This window comes from Elgaria multicarinata, chromosome 10, assembly GCF_023053635.1.
Source record: "Elgaria multicarinata webbii isolate HBS135686 ecotype San Diego chromosome 10, rElgMul1.1.pri, whole genome shotgun sequence".
Taxonomy (NCBI): Eukaryota; Metazoa; Chordata; class Lepidosauria; order Squamata; family Anguidae; genus Elgaria; species Elgaria multicarinata.
In genome coordinates, this window is record NC_086180.1 from 36,400,767 (window position 1) to 36,422,556 (window position 21,790).

Genomic DNA, 21,790 nt, shown 5'->3' on the forward strand with positions numbered 1-21,790 from the left:
CCACAAAATCATTACATAAAATACAAACAGAAATACAAACATAAAATACACACAGAAATACAATAAAAAACATCCAAGGTTAAGGTGTACAAATGATATGTTCTATGAATATTTATCCTGGAAAATCTTTTTGCTCTTCTCTAAAATACAGGTCTGGTACCAGAAGAAACAGAGGAAAATAATGAGGGAGAAACCAGTAATGAAGATAGTAAATTGCAAGACCTTCCACCTTGCTGGGGATTAGATATAGTTTGTGGGAAAGGAACAGATTTCAACTACGGTCCATGGGCTGACAGGCAAAGGTACTATGGTGAATTTCTTTTATCATATCTACTGTAAAAGATGAAGAATGTAAATGAAATTGTTTCCATACAAGTTGTTAATGTGACCAGAATTTAAGGACCTTTGTTTTTTTTAACAATTAGTTATCTGACAACAGATAATGAATTATGCTTTCTATAATATATATACACACACACACACATATTAGCGTGCTTGCATGTTCAGAGTTGAGCTATTTTTCCAGAGATGAGGCAAGTGCCTTTCTTACAACCCGAAGGTTTTGGCTGCAAAGGTTCCATTGAGCCCTTGTGAGGCAACTGTGATGAATGGCTAAATGGTGAAAGGGGATGCACGAACCATAGTGCTGCCCTGTGAAACTCAGCTTATCTGTTCATAGGGAATTTCAGGACTCCTTGCCTCCCTAGATCTTATGTGAAGCTACTCCTGCTTGTGTTGTGCTGGGGCCATGTTGAAGGAAAGTAGTTTGGCTTTTGAAAAGCAAGTAGTGTTTCAGAACTTGGAGTCTGATCCAACTATTACTTTAGTTTGGGCAGAGACAAGAAAGGCTGTGTAATTGCAGCTAGGATCAGGAGTGACAGGGCGCAAACAGCAGTGCGGCTTCAGTATAGTCCTGGCAGTTCAACAGAGTGAAATAGTGGAAATACTAATGGGAGCAAGCTTTTAACATTTTTTCCTCTAAGTTAGGCAACTTCATTTTGAACTAATTGCTATGTGGAATAAGGCAGGGAGAGTAGGTGGGTGTACTTTGCTTCTATGGTTCACTGCTCTCCCATTTAAGAAAATGGGTATATGTGATGACAACTGCTGTAGAGAGCAAGGAAGACTTAACAAGACATGGCTGTGCACAAAAGGAGGTGAAAAAAAACCCACAGGGTTTTACAGATCTGCATTTGTGTGGTATAAAGCTTTTAAAAACTTTTTTCCTATTGTAATTTTTCAATTAATTGCAAATAAGGGAAAATAAGGTCTGGAGCACTATACAAACAAAATAACATTTAAAAAGATATAAACGTTGCAAAAGAAAGAGGGAGAGGAAGGTGGGTTGTGTTTCAGGCACATGTTAGGAGTATGTTAAACTGATGGCTATTGAGCATAAGTCTCAAGAAAGGCTGACCATTTCTTCATATTTGCCCTCTTTGTGGTTACATCAATACATAGCCAACCCAAATAGAACTAAAGAGTGTAAATAATTAATTTACTACTGCGTGGAAATTTCTGTCTTCTCTTTCCTTGTCAGAGTACTTGTATGCTTCGCTGTCCCTATTACTCACATGGGCTGCTGATATGTTCCGAATGATGGGAAAAGTTTAATAAAATATTCATGTCTCTAAAGTACACTGAGGCTTCCAATACTAAAGTAATAGGAAGCTTGTAACTGAACAGCTCCACATCATGTGAACGAGGAACCTGATTTGTACTCCACATCATCAGAGGAAGAGAATAATTTGTGATGGAGCCTCTCTGGCATCCAATACATCCAGAACATTAACTTTTGCTGGATGAGTCACATCCTAAGATCAAGGGAGAGCCTTTTGATAGATGAGAGTGCTATGTACCACTGCTTAGGCTGGAACGGGGCATTCCCAATTCCCGATTCTGCTCCTCATAGAGATAAGATATACTGTATCTACTTTAAATATTTCTGAGAGCTACTGATACAAACAGGCTTCTGGTCTTACTGACCCAGCAAGCCAATTAAGCCTTCTGGGAGATTTACAATCTTGTGTCTTTAACTTGGTCAGCAGTATCTGCCACAATTATATTTTATGTGAGTTCATTTTCATGGTCCAGTGGATATCTTGTAAGAGGCTCTTATATTTAGAATGTAGTATTATGTTGACTATTTACTGTAACTTGTCTAATAACATTGATTTGTTTTAAAATATCACTAGTTAGCCTCACAAGATCAATTGTCTAAAATTGAAAATTGTCTCAGTCCTTATGTTTTTTATTACTACTTTAAATTTCTAATGTTAGTGCCTTAAGATAAACCTGGAATATAATTTCAGTGCTCTTCAACATTTTTACTGTATCTCTTTGATTGTAAGACGCCATCAATTGTAAGACGCACAGTAATTTCAGTACCACCAACAGAGAAAAAACCCTAAGACACACCCACGATTCTAAGACGCATCCCATTTTTAAAGATGTTTATATGGGGAAAAAAGTGCGTCTTAGAATCAAAGAAATACGGTATTAATGATTTGGACAAGGAGGTGCAGTGAATACTTATCAGATTTGCAGATGACACAAAATTGGGTGGGATAGCTAATACCCCAGAAGACAGAAACAAACCTCAAAGTGCATTGAGCAGGGGGTTGGATTTGATGGCCTTATAGGCTTCTTCCAGCTCTACAATTCTATGATTCACTGGAATATAACTTCAGCCTTTTGAAGAGATTCAACCGTGTAACGAAACAGATGTATTTTTTTCCTCTCCTGTTCATGCATCAGTTCCTTATGTGCTCTGTAAAATACATTAAAGGAAATAAATAAATTACTGGCTTTTTTCAAGAACACTAACTCTATTACTTCTCTTATTTTTTTAAGGGACTGTTTGTGGAAATTCTTCTTCCCACCAGATTACCAAGTCATGAAAGTTTCTGAAATTCCACAGCCTGGGAAGCTAAGGCAGATCCTTGCTTTTGAGCTACGTATGAATATCATTGCAGATGCCACTATTGATTTGCTCTTTACAAAAAATAGGGTAAATAATTAATACATACCTAGCTATGAGACTGGGAAGATATAATAGTTCTTATTAAACAGGGTTTTTTTGTTTTTGTTTTTAAAGTCTTTCAAGGCTTCATATATCATATTGCTCCATTTTATTTTGTAAGATGTTGAAAGAATATGATATAAGAAACCTTAAAGGATAGTTTTGGTTAAGTATACTTCATATTGGTTCATTATGTTTTACACATTCCCCATGATATACTTTTGTGTTTAAATCTTTATGAATTTTCTTAGTTTCTCAATCTGTATAGTTTTGTATATATGTAAATATTCTTGATCAACTTTTCCCTACCACATGAAAAAATAGACAGCAATATATTATTTTTAATTTTTTATACTAATGACTTCACTGATCTACTTTCCTCCAGAGTCCATTTATATCCTGAGTGATTGAAGTTTTTCATTGAAATAGAAGGAGTCTGTCACACTGTAGAGAGGACTGATAACTGCTAAATACAGCATTTTGCTCCCTAGCAACCATTAATTTATATAGCTGTTATCCATTCCTCTGCTAATAACCTCAACTGAATATTTACCATGCCTTGGATATTAAATGTGACATTTTTCTTCAAGTTTATTACATTTCTTAGATTTTAAATTTTTATCATGTTTTTAATCAGTTATGGTCTACTAGCTCCCTTTCAGAAATCCTTGCAGTTTAAACATGAAGGTGATAGCTTGAGGCAAGATATCGTCTTAGTAAAAATAATTTAAATAATGTCTGATTTTTATTGGCAGGAAACTAATGCTGTACATGTAAATGTTGGAGCAGGCTCTTATTTGGAAATAAATATTCCCATGACTGTAGCTGAACATGGTAGGTTGAGACTATAATTATTTTATGTTCTTCATAGGAAACTAGATTGAGAGAACCAGCCTCCCTCCCTTGCACTTAGGCCTTAGCTAGACCTACCGGATAATCCTGGATGGAGGAGGGGTGATTTCGCGTTGCGATTAACATGAGATCTCACCCTCATTTACATGTAAGGCGCGACGACCTCAGAAAGAGAGGGGTCACCCACCATTTTTAAATTTTTTAAATGAAGAGGAGTGCACGAACGCTCGTGCGCGGAGGTAGTTTTTTTTTTTTTAAAAAAAAATTCATTTCCCAACTCCCCCCACCCTACCCCCGATGGACGCAGCTCCTGGCTCCGCGGCAACGGGCCACACCTTCCGTGGTCCCGGGCTGAGCCTGGGACGGCAGAAAAAGCGGGCCCAAAGTGTAGGGCTGTATCCCAGGGCCAGTGAAGATGATCCCTCACTGATCCCGGGATCCCCTGTGCATCAACTGGATGCACAGGGACGATCCCGGGGTTCGCCCCGGGATAAAGGCTGGTCTAGCTAAGGCCTTAGTTGTGGAAACATGGCTCCATCAGATTATAAGTGTCAAGATTGAGTTGAGTCATGAATCTCTAAATATTCAAGGTGTTTCTCAATATGACTGTATACATGCTGATGTAAACAGCTTGCATTCAGAGTTAAAAACTTTTATTTTATGTTTTGCTTCTATCCTTCCTTTATGATTAAATTCAATTAATTTAACATTAATTTGAAAGGCTGCTATCCACTTAAGAAGAGTGGATACATCTCTCTTTTTTAAAGTGCATATGAGGGAGCTGGAACATTGAAATACTATCATGTTAAAGATTCTGAAAGGATAAATGATGAACCTAGATATTATAATAATAATAATAATAATAATAATAATAATAATAATAAATTTGTTACCCACCTCTCCCTCTGGATCGAGGTGGGGGTACAACACAAATTCAAACACCATAAAATACATCATTCTGTAGCATACATATTAGCTCTTTCCTTAACCAAATGGATGGCTACACTAAAATCTCTACTTTTAAATTGGTCAGACCATGCTGTGTGCTTACCACTAACAGATAAGACAGACCAAGGTTTTTTATAGACGTTTGAAAACAGACATAATATAGTAACAAATGTTGATTCTTTTGTCCTTTTTACTAGGTTACTCCCCTACCATTAAAGGACAGCTTTTACACATAGATGCTACCAGCAGTATGCAGTTCAGGACTCTCTTAGAAGCAGAAATGTTAGCTGTAAGTATTATTAGCTGTAAGCACCCCAGTGAATTCTACTGTATTTTGTTTTAAAAGTTACCTGAATGTAAGGTACAAGTGCAGCAGCAGCAACAACAACGACAATAATGGATTTTGGGAGCTACAATGTAAATTAGTAATATTTCCACAAACATCACCAAGGCAGAGCACAAACCATCAGATAAAACAATAAAAACATAAACATATAAAAATCAACAATAGAGCCATATTCCAATTAAGTTGGAAATGTGTTTTCAGGTGTTTTACTTCATTAATATGTAGGCTCTAGGCTGCTTGAATTTATACCAACTGCAGATCTTGAGCAGTCTTCAAGAGCAGGCTCATTGCACTGCATAGCCTAGGTCTAGCCTGGGTATATCTTAATGTTATCTTTTCTCAAATGCTTCAAAATATTAAAAACCAAGAATTATTTTTCCATTACAACCCAAAGGTTCCTTACCTGTCTATTCCCTCCTGCTGAATACCTCACAGCCCGTCCCTTTCATAGATCATGTATTAGGTTTATCCCCAGTTTTACTGTTTTCATGGCACTTCATTATTTCTTCAAGTCCCTTCTTCTCCCATTGCTCGTCAGTTTAGCTTCCATTCAACCACTCTGGCTCTCAGACAGCATCCTGCGCTGCCCAGCCCTTTCTTTTCCAGATATTCTCCTATCCTTATGCTTTGTTCTTTAGTTTCTTTACCCTGCCCTAAGTCAATTCTTACCACATTTGCCTGTCTTTTCTGCTTGTCGTTTGCATTAGACTTCTGTGTGATTCAGCTTTCTCTTAAATTCCATTGTGGAATCTGCCCCTTCTTCCTTTGGTTTTTTCTTCCCCTTAATAATAATATTAGGGCAAACTAATATGATGTAAGATAGCATACCTGTATGATTTCTCCTGTGGACCTTATAGAACAAAAGAATGAGTGATAAAAAACTCAATTACTAGGTCTAGTTTTACTCTCAGCTTTTCTACTTTCTGGGACTTTTTACCTAACCTGCCCACCTTGCCCACACTGCCCTTCCTAGTTCTATAATCAGTACGAAGATTTCGTCGTAGCCAGATCTGATGCAGACTGACTGTGAACATTCTATGTTCCCTATTTCAATCACCCAGTATGTCCTGAACATTCCAAAACATCATATCCATTCAACCAGTAAATGCAGGATGCTTCATTATTGTCATCTCAAAATCCCTTCTCTAATTAATATATAGATTAATTATTTGGCAAATCTCTTGTAACGGGATGTAAAATGGCTTTTCAGTACAAAAGACTCAAGATTGAAAGCTGTTTGATATCTTTGCAATGAAAGCAGATGGCAAACATAATGTAATTTGAGTACATTTACAAAAGTTTTCAAATAAATTATATGGGAATTGACCTTTTAACTTTAAAGATTTAAAAGTTAATAGAAGATGTTCTTTGTCCAACTAATCCGGAAACCTTTTTTAAAAATTTATTCAGCAATTACACAGTTGCCATTTAATCTTGGCTGTTAATCCTACATTGTCAATTATGAGTGAATATTCGTGCTTGTGTATTTTGTTCAGTTTCACATTAATGCCTGCTATCCCCGGATATGGAACATGCCACAGATATGGCAATGTGAAGTTGAAGTTTACAAGGCAACCTACCATTTTATCTTTGCTCAAAAAAGCTTCTTTACAGGTAACAGTTCTATTTTTGTATAATGCAAATCTGCACATTTTTCAAATAATGCCAATGTCAGTGTAGGGTATGTTTGTACAGATATAGCTATACATAACAAAATATATTATTTTCCCTTTGTATTGCTTTAGTCATCAAACTCATCTGAAGAAACGTTTTAATCACAAGAGCACAAAATATTCTGCTTGCATTGCAATTTCAGTAAGAAGAGTTTGGTGTACCAGTCATCAAAATGATTTATGTTTCACAGAAATTAATCAGTTCTATTGTCTTGATATATGATCTTCATATTAAATTAAAATAGAAAAATAACTTTGCTCCTTCCAAACCTCCCCCTCCCCCTTTCCTTCTAGGCAATATAAACCTACTTTAAGTGGCTGATTTTTTAACTTTCTGTTTAGCCTTTCCAAAAGTTCTCCCTTAAAGCATGGACAAAAGGAAATTTGTAATAATTGTTTTTTTTTTATCAACTGGATCCTGGATCCTGGTGCCTTTTGTGAATGGTAGAAGCCCTTCCATTCATCTGAATGTACCGATCTGGATCCAGCCTTATGTTGATAGTTACCCTACTCATTTAAAAAAAAACAAAAAAAAACCAAGCCAAATATGAGATTAAAACGAAATGAATGAGGAGTAGTGATGATACTTACAAGTTCCAAAGAAATTTTGCTAGTTTTTGTATTTGGGAGTATTTTAAATGCTTAGGATTTGGCTCTTGTACAACTTAAGTGGTAATAGCTCATTCAAATGGATTAGACAGTGTGACTGCTATATAAGTAAGATGTTTTGAGAATAGCAGCTAAACTGTGTTTGGGACTAAAGCCTAAAACACCAGGAATATTGACCCATATATTATATTCAGACCACAGATGTCATGTCAAACATTAAAATGTATGGTTCTAACAGTGCAAACCTGTGTGCACTTAACTGAGAATAAAACCCTTTGAACACTGGGGACTTACTTCTGAGTAAAAATGCAAAGGATTGTGCTGTTAGAAATGCAGAGCTACTATTTTCTAGGGTGTGGTCCTAGGAGTAAATCTTGGAAAACTTTATCTTCCTTACCTATTGTTACATAACTAAATACTTTTGTGACTTAAGAGCAGAGAAGAGAGGGTCACGCAAATCTAAATTGCAGTTAGAATTTTGTTACTGTATTTTGTCATTAGAAAAGTTGAACGTGTAATATTTTAATCAAACAAAATATAATGGTTCAATGAATGAGTCTGTTCACCCCCCCAGTGACCTGTCCCTTTTATTTTTAGACTTGATTCAGGATTGGTCCAGTGACAGCGCTCCTGATATCTTCTCATTTGTTCCCTATTCATGGAATTTTAAAGTCATGTTTCATCAGTTTGAAATGATTTGGGCAGCAAATCAGCACAATTGGATCGATTGTTCCACAAAGCAACAGGAAAATGGTGCGAACTGCATATTTCAAAGCAGGCTAATATGTTCTTTCCTATATCTGGCAGTAATGTATACTTAATCACAGCAAGTGCTGTCTTACCTGAGGATAATTGGCAATTCCTATTTTCCCTGTGGAGGACCAATTTGGGAGTGGTGCCACAAGGGGCTGCAAGGGGAAGGGAGGATGTAACCCCAGTGTGAAAAGAGGAGTGAGGATAAGTGCTGCTTTTTCCTTCTTTCCTTACATTTGTCCAGGTGCTAATCAAAGCAGCAGCATGCTCAATAGTGATTACAAATGGTCTTTGTAAAGATGATTTAAACAGATAATTCATGTTTTGTTTTTCTCTCTTCCCTTGTAGTTTATGTGGCAGCCTGTGGAGAAACATTAAACATAGTTTTCTCTTTGCCATTTACTGACTTTGTTCCAAGCACATGCAATACTAGATTCTCTTTAAGGGTAAGTGGCTTTATGTTATTTGAAATAAATTGCATATATTTTTATGGTAACACTGGCTTGCCACAGGGTTTGGTTCTTGTTATCAGCAAAGAAAGATCTAACCTTAAAGAACCTTGTGCTACCTCCAGTATCTGAGGCAGTAAGCCTGTGTGCATCAGTTGCTGGGCAACATGGGTGGGAGGGTGCTGTTGCACCGTGTCCTGTTTTATTGGTCCCTGGTCGCCAGCTGATTGGCCGCTGTGTGAACTGAGTGCTGGACTAGATGGACCCTCGGTCTGATCCAGCATGGCTCTTCTTATGGTCTTATGAAGAGAGAGCTATTCTATAACTGTTCACTGTAACTGCTTCTAAAAGGCCTACTTTTCATTCTTCAGTATATGCTGTAAAAAAAACAAACTCTTTGCAAATCTTTACCCAGTCAGTAATGTCTCTCCCTTCCTCTTCCCAAAAGTGCTGATGTGACCCATGTGAAGTAAAGTTAAATCCCAGTAACTGAAGTCTAATGTCTTAGATAAATCTATTTATGTTCTGCTTTGGGAATACCGTCTCATAACACACCTAAATCTTCTTTCTGAGGTCATATGTAGAGTTGTATTTGTGGCCTTGCAGTTAAAAAATAATCAGAGAGAGAGAGAGAATTTGAGACTTTAGGTGATGTAGTCTATGCTACATCACAATGTATTCTGTATAGCTTTGAATATACATGATAGCTGTTCAGCAACAATAGCAGAGAAACCTGGATTTATTGGGATTCTTTCAGTTACATTAGGGTTGGGGTTTTTTTTAGATTATTTGATTTGTACCATATATTATGTAATTGTGGAGAATGTTTAATAACTCTTTGCAAAAATGTTGCTTATCCTTCTTCCTCCTATAAAACATTTTAAAAGTTCAAGTCATTTTTTCTACTATAAATAAAAGAACTTTAGTACAAACACATTTCCAGGAATTGTTGTTGCTCTCCTATTGGCTCAAATCAGTGTGCCAAGAACTGTAGATATTAGTCATTCATGAAATTGATTATTTTTCTGCCTCCCCAAATGTATACAAAAAACTAATGTATAAACTGGATATATTACCCTTTAAGCAAAAGTATTTTCCATAAGGGTTTGGAATTCTTGTATGTATATACTGTAAACCCTGTTATTTTTGCTATATTTTCAGGGAGAAGGTCTTGATCTTCATTTACTTCTACCTGACTGCCACCCTAGTAAATATTCTCTCTTTATGTTGGTGAAAGATTGTCATCCTATCAAATTAAATCCTGAGTCTTGTGTTTCTGCTGATAGTCAAAGTGGTCAAAAACAAAGCAAACCAAGGTGGAGGAACATGACTCAAGAAGAGTAGGTCCCTGTTTTCTTACTAAATACAAAAATAAATAAGGAATAAATGTGCAACGGTCATTGCTGTAGATTTGCATATTTCTCTCTGTGTTAAGAAATGGCTAATAATATTACAAAAACTGTTCTTTTTGAAAAGGGCTGGCTGGGTTGAATGCTGGACTGTACCAAGTGTTATGCTCACAATTGATTATGCGTGGCATCCAATTTATCCTCAGAAGGCTGATGAACAGTTAAAGCAGTCACGTAAGTGTCCCTTTGTTTCTCTTATATTGAAAGTGTTGAAAATGGAAGAGTCATTGTCTAAGCATTTTGAAAGAGGAAATGGAACCTAAGCAGAATGTAATGAAAGCCAGTAGAAATTTTGGATGTGAGCCAGGGTGTTCTATTATGTAGCTTTCCTCTAGGCTTGAAGTAGATTAGGTTATAGAGTCATTAGGCAGAACTTCCTTAATTTGAATATGAATCACACCCACCTGCCTGAGTTGGAACTGAAACAGTTTGGTTTGAGTGCAAAGTGTGTGGGATAGAAATCTGAAAAGGGAATAGTTTGATTTTTTTGTTGAGATAGCTGCAAGTGGATTTCTGGTTTGGAGGATTTTACGGTTCTGATGGTGCTGTGAATTTGAGATCACATGCCTGCTAGCTCTTGCACTGTCTGCTGAATATGTACACTTGTAAATCAATATATGTTCTGTAGTATTCTTACCCCAAAATGATATTTTTTTTGTTTCTTAAACAGTTCTCCAAGGCACATAATAATAATAATAATAATAATAATAATAATAATAATAATAATAATAATATAACAATAAAGCAAATTAAACAGCAACAATAAAAAATAGCAGCAAATTCAAAACCCTAATAAAATTTACTAGCATCCATTACCAACTCCATATGCCATGCAGAATAAAATTAACCTTTTGCCCTTCTAAAAATCTGAGTTGAATTAGCCTGTGAAATCACCTTGTGGAAACTATCCTGAATTTTTCACCCTGCAGGGAAGGTGGAGCATAAAACACTATAAAGCTCTGCTTATTGTAACTTGTACTACATTTATGTGACAAAAGAAGAACTAGAACAAATTACCTCTTCTGCTATGGCCCTAGTCAAGGGTGAAGAGAGAGAGAGAGAGAAACTGAAAGGTGCCTTGAAAATAATTTGTGGTCTCAGTGCATCATTCCAAGTCTTATAATTCTTCTTCAGGAGCAACTGGTTTAAACCAAAAAACAAACAAACAACAGCAGCAAAAACCTAAAGCAATTTTGTAGACTGCTGTCTTGAAATGTCTCCATACTGTCTTGAAGACTTGAAATACAGTGGGCATAAAGTCATTTTGAGTACAACTTTGAGGATTCCTCCTCAGTTTTGTACCAATGCCCCTCTATTCATTTCTTTGATCACTTTAGTCTAGAGGTGGGCAACTTTGAATGGTCCAGGAAGCATGTTTGCCCTTGGACATTTCCTCCCCACCCCTCTCTCACATACACACTGGGCCACAGCCTGCTGAATTTTAGAACAATGAATAAATGGTGTCTGGAACACTATAGAACACCAAAAAGGTCAAATCTAGCTTGCTTCCAAACTAGATTTGACCCTTTTAGGGCTTTGTAGCTATATAGCTCTAAGGATTGAATTTCAAATGAAAGTAAGGTAGATTTTACCTTTCTGGTACTCTGTGGTATATTGGATGCAATTTTTTGTTAATTTAATTTTTTAAAAAAATTAAAGCTGGAAGGCAGTAGTCGGGGCTGCACTGGGGGAGAGAAAGAGGGTGCATGCTGGCTATGGGCCCTAGCCAGACATTAATTGAATTTAATATGAAAGGGAATGCATTGCTTTTCTAGCAATCACTGATAAAACAGGCATAGCCCTTAGAATATTTTTGCATGCAGTTCTTCATATCTCCTTAACTTACTCAGTGATTTATTTTATTCTCATCTGGACAGTGTTTTTCTAAAGAATATGAATTACAGTTTTCAGTAGATTATTACTCATAACAGAGAAAGACAAAAATGATTATTGTTCAGAATTTACATATTTAATAAATACTCACTTCTTCCCTTTGCCTTTTTTGAATTTTCTGAGATGTAATTTTATTTATTTATTTATTTATTTAAGGATTTTTATGCCGCCATTCAGCCAAAAAAGGCTCTCACGGCGGCTTACAAAAATATTTCTTGACAGTCCCTGCCCACAGGCTTACAATCTAAAAGAATTTTATCAATAATTTTATCAATATAATCTTAAAATCATCCTCATAAAACTTTAAATGTTTTGTTCTTTGTCAATGAAATGTTTGTGCCCCTAATTATTCCACTTTTTTATTCATCCCAAGTGTCAGAAATGGAAGAAACAATGTTATCTGCATTGAGACCATCACAGAAAATGGCAGACAGAGGCATATCTCCTTCAGGTTCTTCCCGTCTTCCTATTGACCCTTCAGAACTTCCACCTGACAGGCTCCGTGTAGAATTGGAACTCTCCCCAGACTCCCAGATAACTTTATATGGACCTCTTTTGAAATCCTTCCTATCTATAAAGGTAATGAGAATTCCCTGGACTGCTAGGTATACAAGTAAGTCCTAGTATCATTAAAGTAAGTAAAACAATGTTTAATCTGATCATGAGTCATTTTGCAGTGAGAAAGAAAGTCTAGACAACTCTGGTTTGTGAAATTGAGTGTGATGTTTTAGTGCCGCCATGGGTCGTGTGGCTGATAGGATTAACGTGAGCTGTGTAGTCTGTCACCAAGTTCAAACATTTACAGCTCGTTCCATTTTGCTGAGCTGCCCTAATACTGAGTGCTTTATAAATAATAAATATCTTCCTAGTTATTTAAAATTCTTGATAATGAGAAGCCTTTAATTTCTAAAGCTTGTGATAAAGGTTCTTTTAACTTTGATCATGCAGATTATTCTTGTATAATTAAAAAACAAAGTTTGTATATGTGCTTAAATGAGTTACAGGAATGGAAGTTTACTGAGATGTGAAAATTAATGTTAAGCTTTCTTATGATGTGTTGCTAATTCATCCTGCCAGGAAAATTACTTTGGTGAAGATGATATGTACACTGATTTTGAGGAAGTGATTTCAAGCCCTGTGTTGTCCATGTCAACATCTTCAAGCTCTGGATGGACTGCAGTAGGAGTGGATGTTGACAAAAAGGAGAATGACCCAGCAATCAGACAGGCTCACCCTCTAACTTTGCGCCCTTGGGATATTACTGTGCTTGTTAATGTGTACAAAGTGCATGGGCGACTGCCAGTGGTAAGCGTTCTGGGTGTTTTATCCACAAACATCAGATGAGCAATAGTTTTATTAAAATGTCCAAGCATGTAGAAAAATGCAGTTTCTGGCTTTGGTCCTGCTTTGCTTTGATGTGCCCTCCAAGGGAGCACAAACGCATTAGAAGAATATGGATGAAAGGACATTGCAAAGCAATGCATATCTGCCCATACAAAAATATGGAGGGAAATTAGGACAGTTTGCATCTTCCCCACACCACACTGCTTCTTTCATGGTTGGTGTTGCTGCCGGCACAGGTTCATAGAGCGGCAGCCATTTTTGCAGTAAATCATTCTCAGCAACCGTTGGCTGTCATCTCCTCCACAGAATGACAGGCTTTATTGCCTATTAGATGTATTGTGTCAATATACACTTCCATAATTTATTTCCAAGATTTAAATATCCAAGGTGGCTTACATTCAGGATAAAATACATAAACTATAGTAAAACTAAGAAAAAATGCTTGTTAGATTGTTAAATGTTTGGTTTTCGTAAGCTGCGTTGAACTCTTAATTCTCACTTCCCTTTGGTGACCTACCGTATTTCTTCGATTGTAAGACACCATCGATTGTAAGACGCACACTAATTTCAGTACCACCAACAGAAAAAACACACACCTAAGACACACCCGCGATTCTAAGACGCACACCATTTTTAGAGAAGTTTATATGGGGGAAAAGTGAGTCTTCGAATCGAAGAAATAGGGTAACTTGTTAAAAGAAACAGCAGGCTATATATTAAATGCCACATGTACTTTGTTCCTAACTTGATGTAGCATGCCAGGAACTGACCCTTCCCCTGCCCCACTTATCCCCAGCATGGCTAGGAACATTAGGGGAAAAAACTCCCATCAGCACCTTAGTACTACTATATAATTCAGTGATTCTTGTGTGAATCACCTGAGAATGCTGAAGTACAGCTATAGAGCAAGGAACTGTTCTTAAATGGTGTTTTGATTTTTTTAAAGAGAATTCGTTATTTTCAAGTGTAGCCTACTCCTGTTGAAGAGTGTTGTGTGTATTTTTCTTAATCTGACATTTTGAGGATCTTTGGTATTCCAGTTAACGATGTTTGTTTACATTTTTGTTGTTCTTGCAGCATTGCAGTAGTGATGGCCCAGAATGTCCTACAGCTTTCTTGGAAAGGTTATGTTTTGAAATGAAAAAGGGATACAAGGAAACTATGTTGCAGCTTGTCTTATCACCATTGAATTTATTCTTGAATGACAACTATCAGGTAATATGACTGGTAATTCATTATTTTAAAGTTAGTTGAAGTTTTTGTGTAAGTTTGCCTTGGACTAGATGTTTTTAAAGCTTCTTGAAATAAAATCAAGAAAAATATACCAAAGTAATTATCCAAGGAGGGGGAGAACAAACAACAGCAAACCTGATCATCTGTCATGCGAACCGTGGTTTGTTCTGCAGACGACCCACCCACCATGGTTTATGTACAGGATGGCTTAGCCTGATGTGCAAACGTGACCATTGTATTTTTTGTAATATATTCATGTTGGCACTGTAGTCACTTTTTTCATAGAGGTATAGGTTGCTTAAGCAGTTCTGACTCAAATTCATAATTTTGACATGTTTTAAGGTGTACAGCCAGTTTTTTATTAACTGTGCCACCTGGATTACAGGAACCTAAAACTTGTTGATTTGGTTCTTCATAGATAAATAAAATAAGAGTCGTAAACACCTTGACCCTAATTTATATGTGCTTTGAATTGCAATTTGAATGGCAAAAGTATAGTTTATATACATCTGATGAACCCCAGAACATTTACTTTTTTGTTTCATTGAAAAGAGCATCAGTATCTAATGGCCACAAAATGTGCATTCCTAGCGGACTAGTGCAAAGCTTAGCTATTTTTTCAAAAGGCTGATCTTTCATTTTTAATAGCGACCCACTGTGGATGAAGTACTTCGAGAAGGTCATATGAGCCTTTCGGGTCTGCAGTTAAGAGCTCATGCTATGTTTTCAGCAGAAGGTTTGCCACTGGGAACGGACTCTTTAGAATATGCATGGTTGATCGATGTTCAAGCTGGAAGCCTGACTGCCAAGGTTACAGTTCCACAGGTATGCAACTTAGCTTCAGATCAGAATATGTGCATTACTTTCTTAGCATTTTTTTTAGTATAGCAGATAGTAGGGGAAAAAGACTGAGTAGACTCCCTAGTTGTTTCTTTAAAAAAATCAAATATTGGAGGGAAGTCCCATATCATTGCTGTCTAAAATGAATTGTAACTCCCAAATTCATAATACAGATAGGATTTTTTTTAAAAAAAATTGCATGGATTCATGACTATTGATTCAAATCTAGACCACACAATGTTTTCTTGAAAGTATACCTATTTAAATCTGACTGCATTAGTGAAAATTAATGCAGATGGATACAGGTTTTATTTTACAGTTTGGAGGGATCTAATGTAGATAATATATGCATGTGGCCCTCATTTATTCACTGCGGTTTAGGTTCTGGCTCCATAGAAGACTACATATTTAGGATGGCCCTCAGTAAAGAAGCTTGCATGCCCATTGCATTCTAGGCTTTTCTTTAATCATCAGTTCCAGGAATTGAAGTATATTGATGTTACTATTTTTTCTGAAGTAGTTAAATGTTGCATAAGAAACCATTATGTTTAGCACAACAGTTTCTATGTAATATATTTTCAAAGAGAACAGCATAATTGTTTACAATAATATGCTTACTAAAGTAAGGGGTTTTTTTTTTGAACGAAGTGCTGCTTCATGCACTCTAGGGATAAGAAGCTTGTTATAACTGAATACATTGCAGGGAACTGGAGTGAGACGTCCTTAGGCCTCTTTTCTAGTTGAAAGACTTCAAAATTGAAGGTGCAGTTCACTTATAACTGAAGCATATTTTAGTAAATGCTTGGACTAGCATTTGAACTAGACATAGTTCTTTTCCCAACTTTTAAAACCTATCTCTGCAAGCTGTGCATTTTCCATTCTAGAGATAATAATCTGTTGCATTTTGATACTTTCCATTTTCTCCAATGTGCTGCTTTAATGTGAATTTGAAAAGTGGGAAGTTATACATTCTACTCTGAAGGAATTAAATAACAAACCTAAAATCAAATGAAAAGTGTTGATTTTTTTAAAAAAATGAATGCATTCATTTTAATTTCAACTTGTATTTGTGTGTATCTTATATATTTATTCTGTATCTCTTACATGGAGAGGAAAGTTCTAATGTTAGTGAAATAATTACTCTTTAAGATAACTTTTTATTTTGCTTCTCTCTACAACCCCCTCCTGTTATTATTAAGGCTCTAAAACTAGTAGGAACTAAATGCTGACACACCATTGATAGCTTCTGTTCAAAAGTTTTCCTATGGATAATTTCTATTCCATCCTTTCTGTGTATTCAAAATATTTTTATCTGTTTGCAGCTTGCATGCCTGCTTGAGTGGGGACAAACGTTTGTATTTCATGTAGTATGCCGTGAATTTGAACTGGAAAGGCCAAAATCTGTGGTTATATGTCAGCATGGAATTGATCGCCGCTTCTGTGAAGCTAAGGTAGTGGCCTGGTATTTTCTAACTATGATTATACTGCCAGAAGGGTTTCCTACTCTTGCTTGGGGTGTATGTCTGGAGAGGCTTTTGAGCACACACCCTGATCATCTACTGCTCATATTGGGCCAGTTCGCATGTTTAAGCAGCCCTCCTTGGCTTATTTAAACAACGATTAGCTATGATCACCCACAACCCTAAAACAGCTCATAGGTTCTGAGTGATTTGTTAATCACATAAACAACCCATCCTCGATGGGTTCAGATGAAACAACATGCCATGTTCATGGCTTGAATATACTATAGTCACCCTGCCATGACCCACTGAAGCTTAAATAAGCCATGGTGGGTTGCAGTGATAATGTGAACCCGGTCATTAAATCATAGGCTGTGTTTGGAAATTTGTCCACAACTTCCTAAACAATGGTTTATGAAATCATAGAAAAAACGCATGGATGTGTGCACCTCCCTCACCCCCAGGGCCAACGAGAGTGGGGGAGAGTCGGTACAAATTACAGGGGCCCAGCGTTCTAAGAAGGGGCCCAGCGGTTTGGGAAGTGGCCTGGGGCCCAACTCTGTTGCATATGTTTTTGTCTTTCTTGGTAGTATCATTATTTGTTGATTGTTTTTGACATCCATTGTAAAATCGGTGAATTTCAAAGAAAATAATAATGGTAATATACGAACATTCACTTCTGTGTTTTGACAGGAGATGGCACTCGGGGGCTTGGAGGGGCCCAGAAGTGCTTGGGGGTCAGGAGTGGAAATGAGGGGGGAAGAGGCGGCCAAGGGCCCCACCCTGCTCCGCCCAGACCCACAGCACATCTCTTGCCATGGAGGGCATCCCTCGCCAGCCAGTTGTGATGTCCCTGGGAGGTTGCCACCTGTGGTCTGCCAGTCCTACTCCCTGGGCTTCATCGAAGGCCACGGTGTGGGAGTGGGCAGCCAAGCAGGCCTACCTAAAGAAGCGGGAGCGAGTGTCACTGGCAGGCCTTCCGACGGTGCCGGGCTGGGGTTGTGGTGCCTGGGCTTCAAGTGGCCTTCCTCCTCCAGGAGCCCTCCTGCTGCTTGGGATGGCAGCTTCCTGTCCATGGGTCATGCCCTCTTGCTGGGGGATCCAAATTTTTTTTTCCACCAGGGCCCAAACCTACTTTCGTCATCCCTGCTCATCCCACCCTTCTCCTTCCCATCACTTCTCCCATCACATGCCAGCTGCAGTGTGGGGATCCAAGTTTGCATTAAGCCAATTATACATAAACTGAGAACCTCTAGCTTTACGTTGCTTAACAAACCAGAATAATCTAGGATCAAATCCTGGCTTCTTATCCTGGTATGTTAACTGACTTTAATCCAAAATTCCCTGGTTTCTGCATAACAGGGAAGTCTGGTTTTATCCAGGCTAGGATATCCACACTGGAGCTGGCATGCACTAGGAAGAAGGGAGGGGCACTCACCTATGGTTTCATTAACCATGGTTTATGAAACTGTGGGCAAACATGGCCTAGGCTTTTCTGCAGCTGGGCTACATAAGATGAATGGCAGAGGCATGGTACAGGATGGAAATAAACTTTGTAGCTTCCACAGATTTGCTGAAAAATCGAAACTATTGGAAAATGACAGAGGTAATAAAACTGGGGCAATCTTGGGAAAATCAGGACTGTAAAAGGTTATGTAGGCTTATGCCTGAGATAGAAGCTGGGAAACTATCCAAGACAACAGTGTCTTTGATTTACTGGCTTGTGATTCTTGTAGCCGCTTTTCTTCTTGAGTTTGTCATTTCTACTTCTCCATCACTTCTCTCTGGGAGAGACATTGAAGTTCATAAAAACGTGATTGGTGGAAAGTTCTGGAAAAATAGATCCTTTACATCTACACTTCCATTTTCTCGATTGGCATGTGTGGGGTGTTCCTATTGGAAGTAGAAACACAGTTTCAGCATTCAGAATGGTGATATAGAAAATAGAAAATGATTACAGCTACAATATTCTCTTCAAAACAGAGCCCTAGTAATGCCCATTTTACTGTTTAGAACATGGGAATCCTACACCCATGTACCGCAATTTGCAGAATAATTATTACAATTCTCATTATCATCTTTTTTAAAAAATAGAAGTAGAATTAATTGATACCATATGTAATTATGTCTTCTGTTTCATATCTTCTTTAGATAAGTTGCATCTCTGGCCCTTGTCCAACGTCTGATGAATTAAAGTACACTATGACACGCCTGGCAGTAGATGGGGCAGATGTATACATTGTAGAGCATGGTTGTGCCACAAATATAAAGGTAGAAGTACTTTTCTATCTCACCCCTTTGTTTTTATGATCTTTCTAAAATATTGTTTCATTTTTTATATATAAAATAATTTACTTTTTTAAAAAAGCATGTGTACATAATTTATCTTCCTTGACTGTTCTGTTCTGTAGCGCCTCCATTCTGATACAAGAAAAGCATTCAGTATATAAGAGCACTTTGTCTAGAAAAACATTCCCTCTTACATTATGCAAGGGCTTGTGCACAGAATGTGAAGGTCTGTTTTTCAAAATGCTGTTTCAACAGAACCTCATTTATTTCTTCATATAGAGGGAAATGTTTTATGTATTATACTGTTCATCAGTTTCTAGCATCCAAATAGGAAATTTGTGTCTGATCTGGGAAAGAGACTCATGTGTTTGTGAAATTTCAAAATCACACAGAAACATGTGACCTTCATATAATTTGACTGCTTAGCTGATTGGGATTTGATAGATGCCAAGCCTATTTCAACTCTGAATTAACATCATAATTTTAACAACTTAGTTAACACTTTGTTTGCCCCATGTACCTGTATTTGTCAGAAATGTAGAATAGCATCTTTCCTGTGGTGTGTAATTCCTCCTATTCACTTATGGAGACAGATGTAGTGAGTTTGACTCTGGAACAAATGGTGAGGAGTCAGGTCAGATGTTGAACTTATGCAACTGTCCTATATGCTGTTTATGAAATGTATACAGGCTTTTTTTTTTAAGTATAAAGGGCAGTTTTCCTGTTTATTAGATTAGGTGAACTTCTGCAGGCTTCTCATAGAGACAGCTGGGTATCAAGCAAGCAGACAACAATCCACACCTAGCCATTGCTAGCTGCTTGACGCTGATATAGATATAATCCTCAACAGTTATGAAGCTGGCTAATTTCTTCTGCTTGCTTTACTGGTCTATCTTGCTAGGTAGATGAGGAGGATTACCCCACCATCACCACCAGGTTGGGATTCCCTAGTCATAGGGATAAATTATTACCCTGCCTGCAATGCTTTGGGTATATGCTAGAATGTCAGAAGAGGGTATAAAAGATTGGGCTAAGGCCTACTCAGTTTTTCTTCGCTCCATGGTGGAATGTGCACAACCAACCTGGAGGACTTCAGATTCTGGAAACAATCATATGCTGTTGATTGGGCCCCCAGAATATGCCAGCTGTGAATTTGCCTGCTTTGTGGGCTGAAGAGATGTGTGATCTTTCTTTGTATTTTTATTCTGCACCCATTTTCTATCAATAAACTGTCAATCCTTTGACAAATAATCTACTTTCATTTTAGTAATCCAAAAAATCTACTTTGACCAGGCTCTGAATAGATAAGGCCTCCAGAATAACACAACAGGATTTCCAGAGTCCACTATAGTTTTCACCCCACTGCATACATTCAACAAGCAGTCCTTTTGCTCCTCACTGTTGATCTCCCCCCCCCCCATTTGACTTTTAGATGGGTGCTGTGCGCATTGCCAATTGTAACCTCCACAATCAGTCAGTTGGAGAGGGTGTAAGTGCTGCTATTCAAGACTTCCAGCTGCGACAGTACATTGAGCAAGTCAACAATTGTCGAGTTGGTCTTCAGCCTGCAGTACTGCGGAGGGCATATTGGTTAGAAGCAGGGTCAACCAATTTGGGCCTCATCACGGCTGATGTTGCTTTAGCAGCAGATCATCATTCTAAGCATGAAGCTCAGAGACATTTTTTGGAGACTCATGATAGCAGAACTAAGAGGTAAGAGAAATTACAGGTGATAAGAAGGCCTATTAGTGTAAAAGGGGTGTGTGGGCATCCTTAATTGGTTGTTGAAAAATGCAAAAATGCTGATATTTAGAAGAAAATCAATTTTTTAATGCATGAAACAGCCGTATTGGATTTCAGATGTGTTGAATTTCAACTTCCATCAGCCCCAGCCAGCATGGCCAATAGTCAGGGATGGTAGGAGTTGTAGTCCAAAACATCTGTAAGGCACCAGGTTGGGAAAGGCTGGTATAAAATGTAGGCTGACACACTGTTTTAAATCTTTAATAAACCACTTGTTGTTAACAAAATTAACTAAGACAAAAAAAGTCATTGTGATCCAAGTTTGCATTTAGTAATTAGGAATTGATATATTCTGAATCCAAAATCATCATAATTCTTGGGCTGGATCCAAGCTTCATCCTATTTAGAGTAGACCTTTTGAAATCTATGCGATTTAGTCATGACTAAATTGTCCCTTTGATTTCAGTGGTTCAAGCGTTGGCTGTAGATTTTTTGTGTTCCCCTTCTCCCCAATGTAACCTCCTGTGCTCCCTTAAAAGCCTATCCTGAGGGTATGGAAATCCTGAGAGAAGGCCTAAGCATGGCAGGGCTGCAGTGGTAGGGGGAAATCACCCAGAATTGTTTGCAAGGATGAGAAAGTTTTTACCCTCACAAGCTGACCCCTCTTCAGTTTTCAGCAATATCCACCTCCAACTCCTTGTCACATCCCAGGTTTTTTTCCTAAGGGTGTCTTGAACCTAAGAAGAAGCTTTGGCGGGGGGCATAGAGCTGCAGTAAGGAGAATGGAGAATGGGGTGGAAAGTCATGTTGCACAAGCAGACCTCCACTTGTGTACAGTTGTATAAAACCTATTACATTTAAATGGGAAGGAGAGGAGACAATGACCCTGTTCAGATGCCACGCCACAGTGGTTAAGCATTTTGATCT

The 21,790-nt window shown here is 37.7% G+C and overlaps 1 protein-coding gene across 8 annotated transcripts in view; it reads left to right on the forward strand.

The window, feature by feature from the left end:
- The window catches only part of BLTP1 (bridge-like lipid transfer protein family member 1), a 130,037-nt gene that overhangs the window by 24,367 nt on the left and 83,880 nt on the right, over positions 1-21,790 (forward strand). For all 8 annotated transcript variants that reach the window (XM_063135896.1, XM_063135898.1, XM_063135899.1 and 5 more), the window contains exons 10-25: positions 152-302; positions 2,854-3,010; positions 3,778-3,856; positions 5,020-5,111; positions 6,665-6,782; positions 8,048-8,203; positions 8,552-8,649; positions 9,814-9,992; positions 10,129-10,235; positions 12,328-12,533; positions 13,032-13,259; positions 14,376-14,513; positions 15,180-15,356; positions 16,694-16,822; positions 18,983-19,102; positions 20,553-20,833. In XM_063135896.1, coding sequence (XP_062991966.1) covers positions 152-302; positions 2,854-3,010; positions 3,778-3,856; positions 5,020-5,111; positions 6,665-6,782; positions 8,048-8,203; positions 8,552-8,649; positions 9,814-9,992; positions 10,129-10,235; positions 12,328-12,533; positions 13,032-13,259; positions 14,376-14,513; positions 15,180-15,356; positions 16,694-16,822; positions 18,983-19,102; positions 20,553-20,833 — 2,416 coding nt within the window. The remainder of the gene's footprint in view (positions 1-151; positions 303-2,853; positions 3,011-3,777; positions 3,857-5,019; positions 5,112-6,664; positions 6,783-8,047; positions 8,204-8,551; positions 8,650-9,813; positions 9,993-10,128; positions 10,236-12,327; positions 12,534-13,031; positions 13,260-14,375; positions 14,514-15,179; positions 15,357-16,693; positions 16,823-18,982; positions 19,103-20,552; positions 20,834-21,790) is intronic.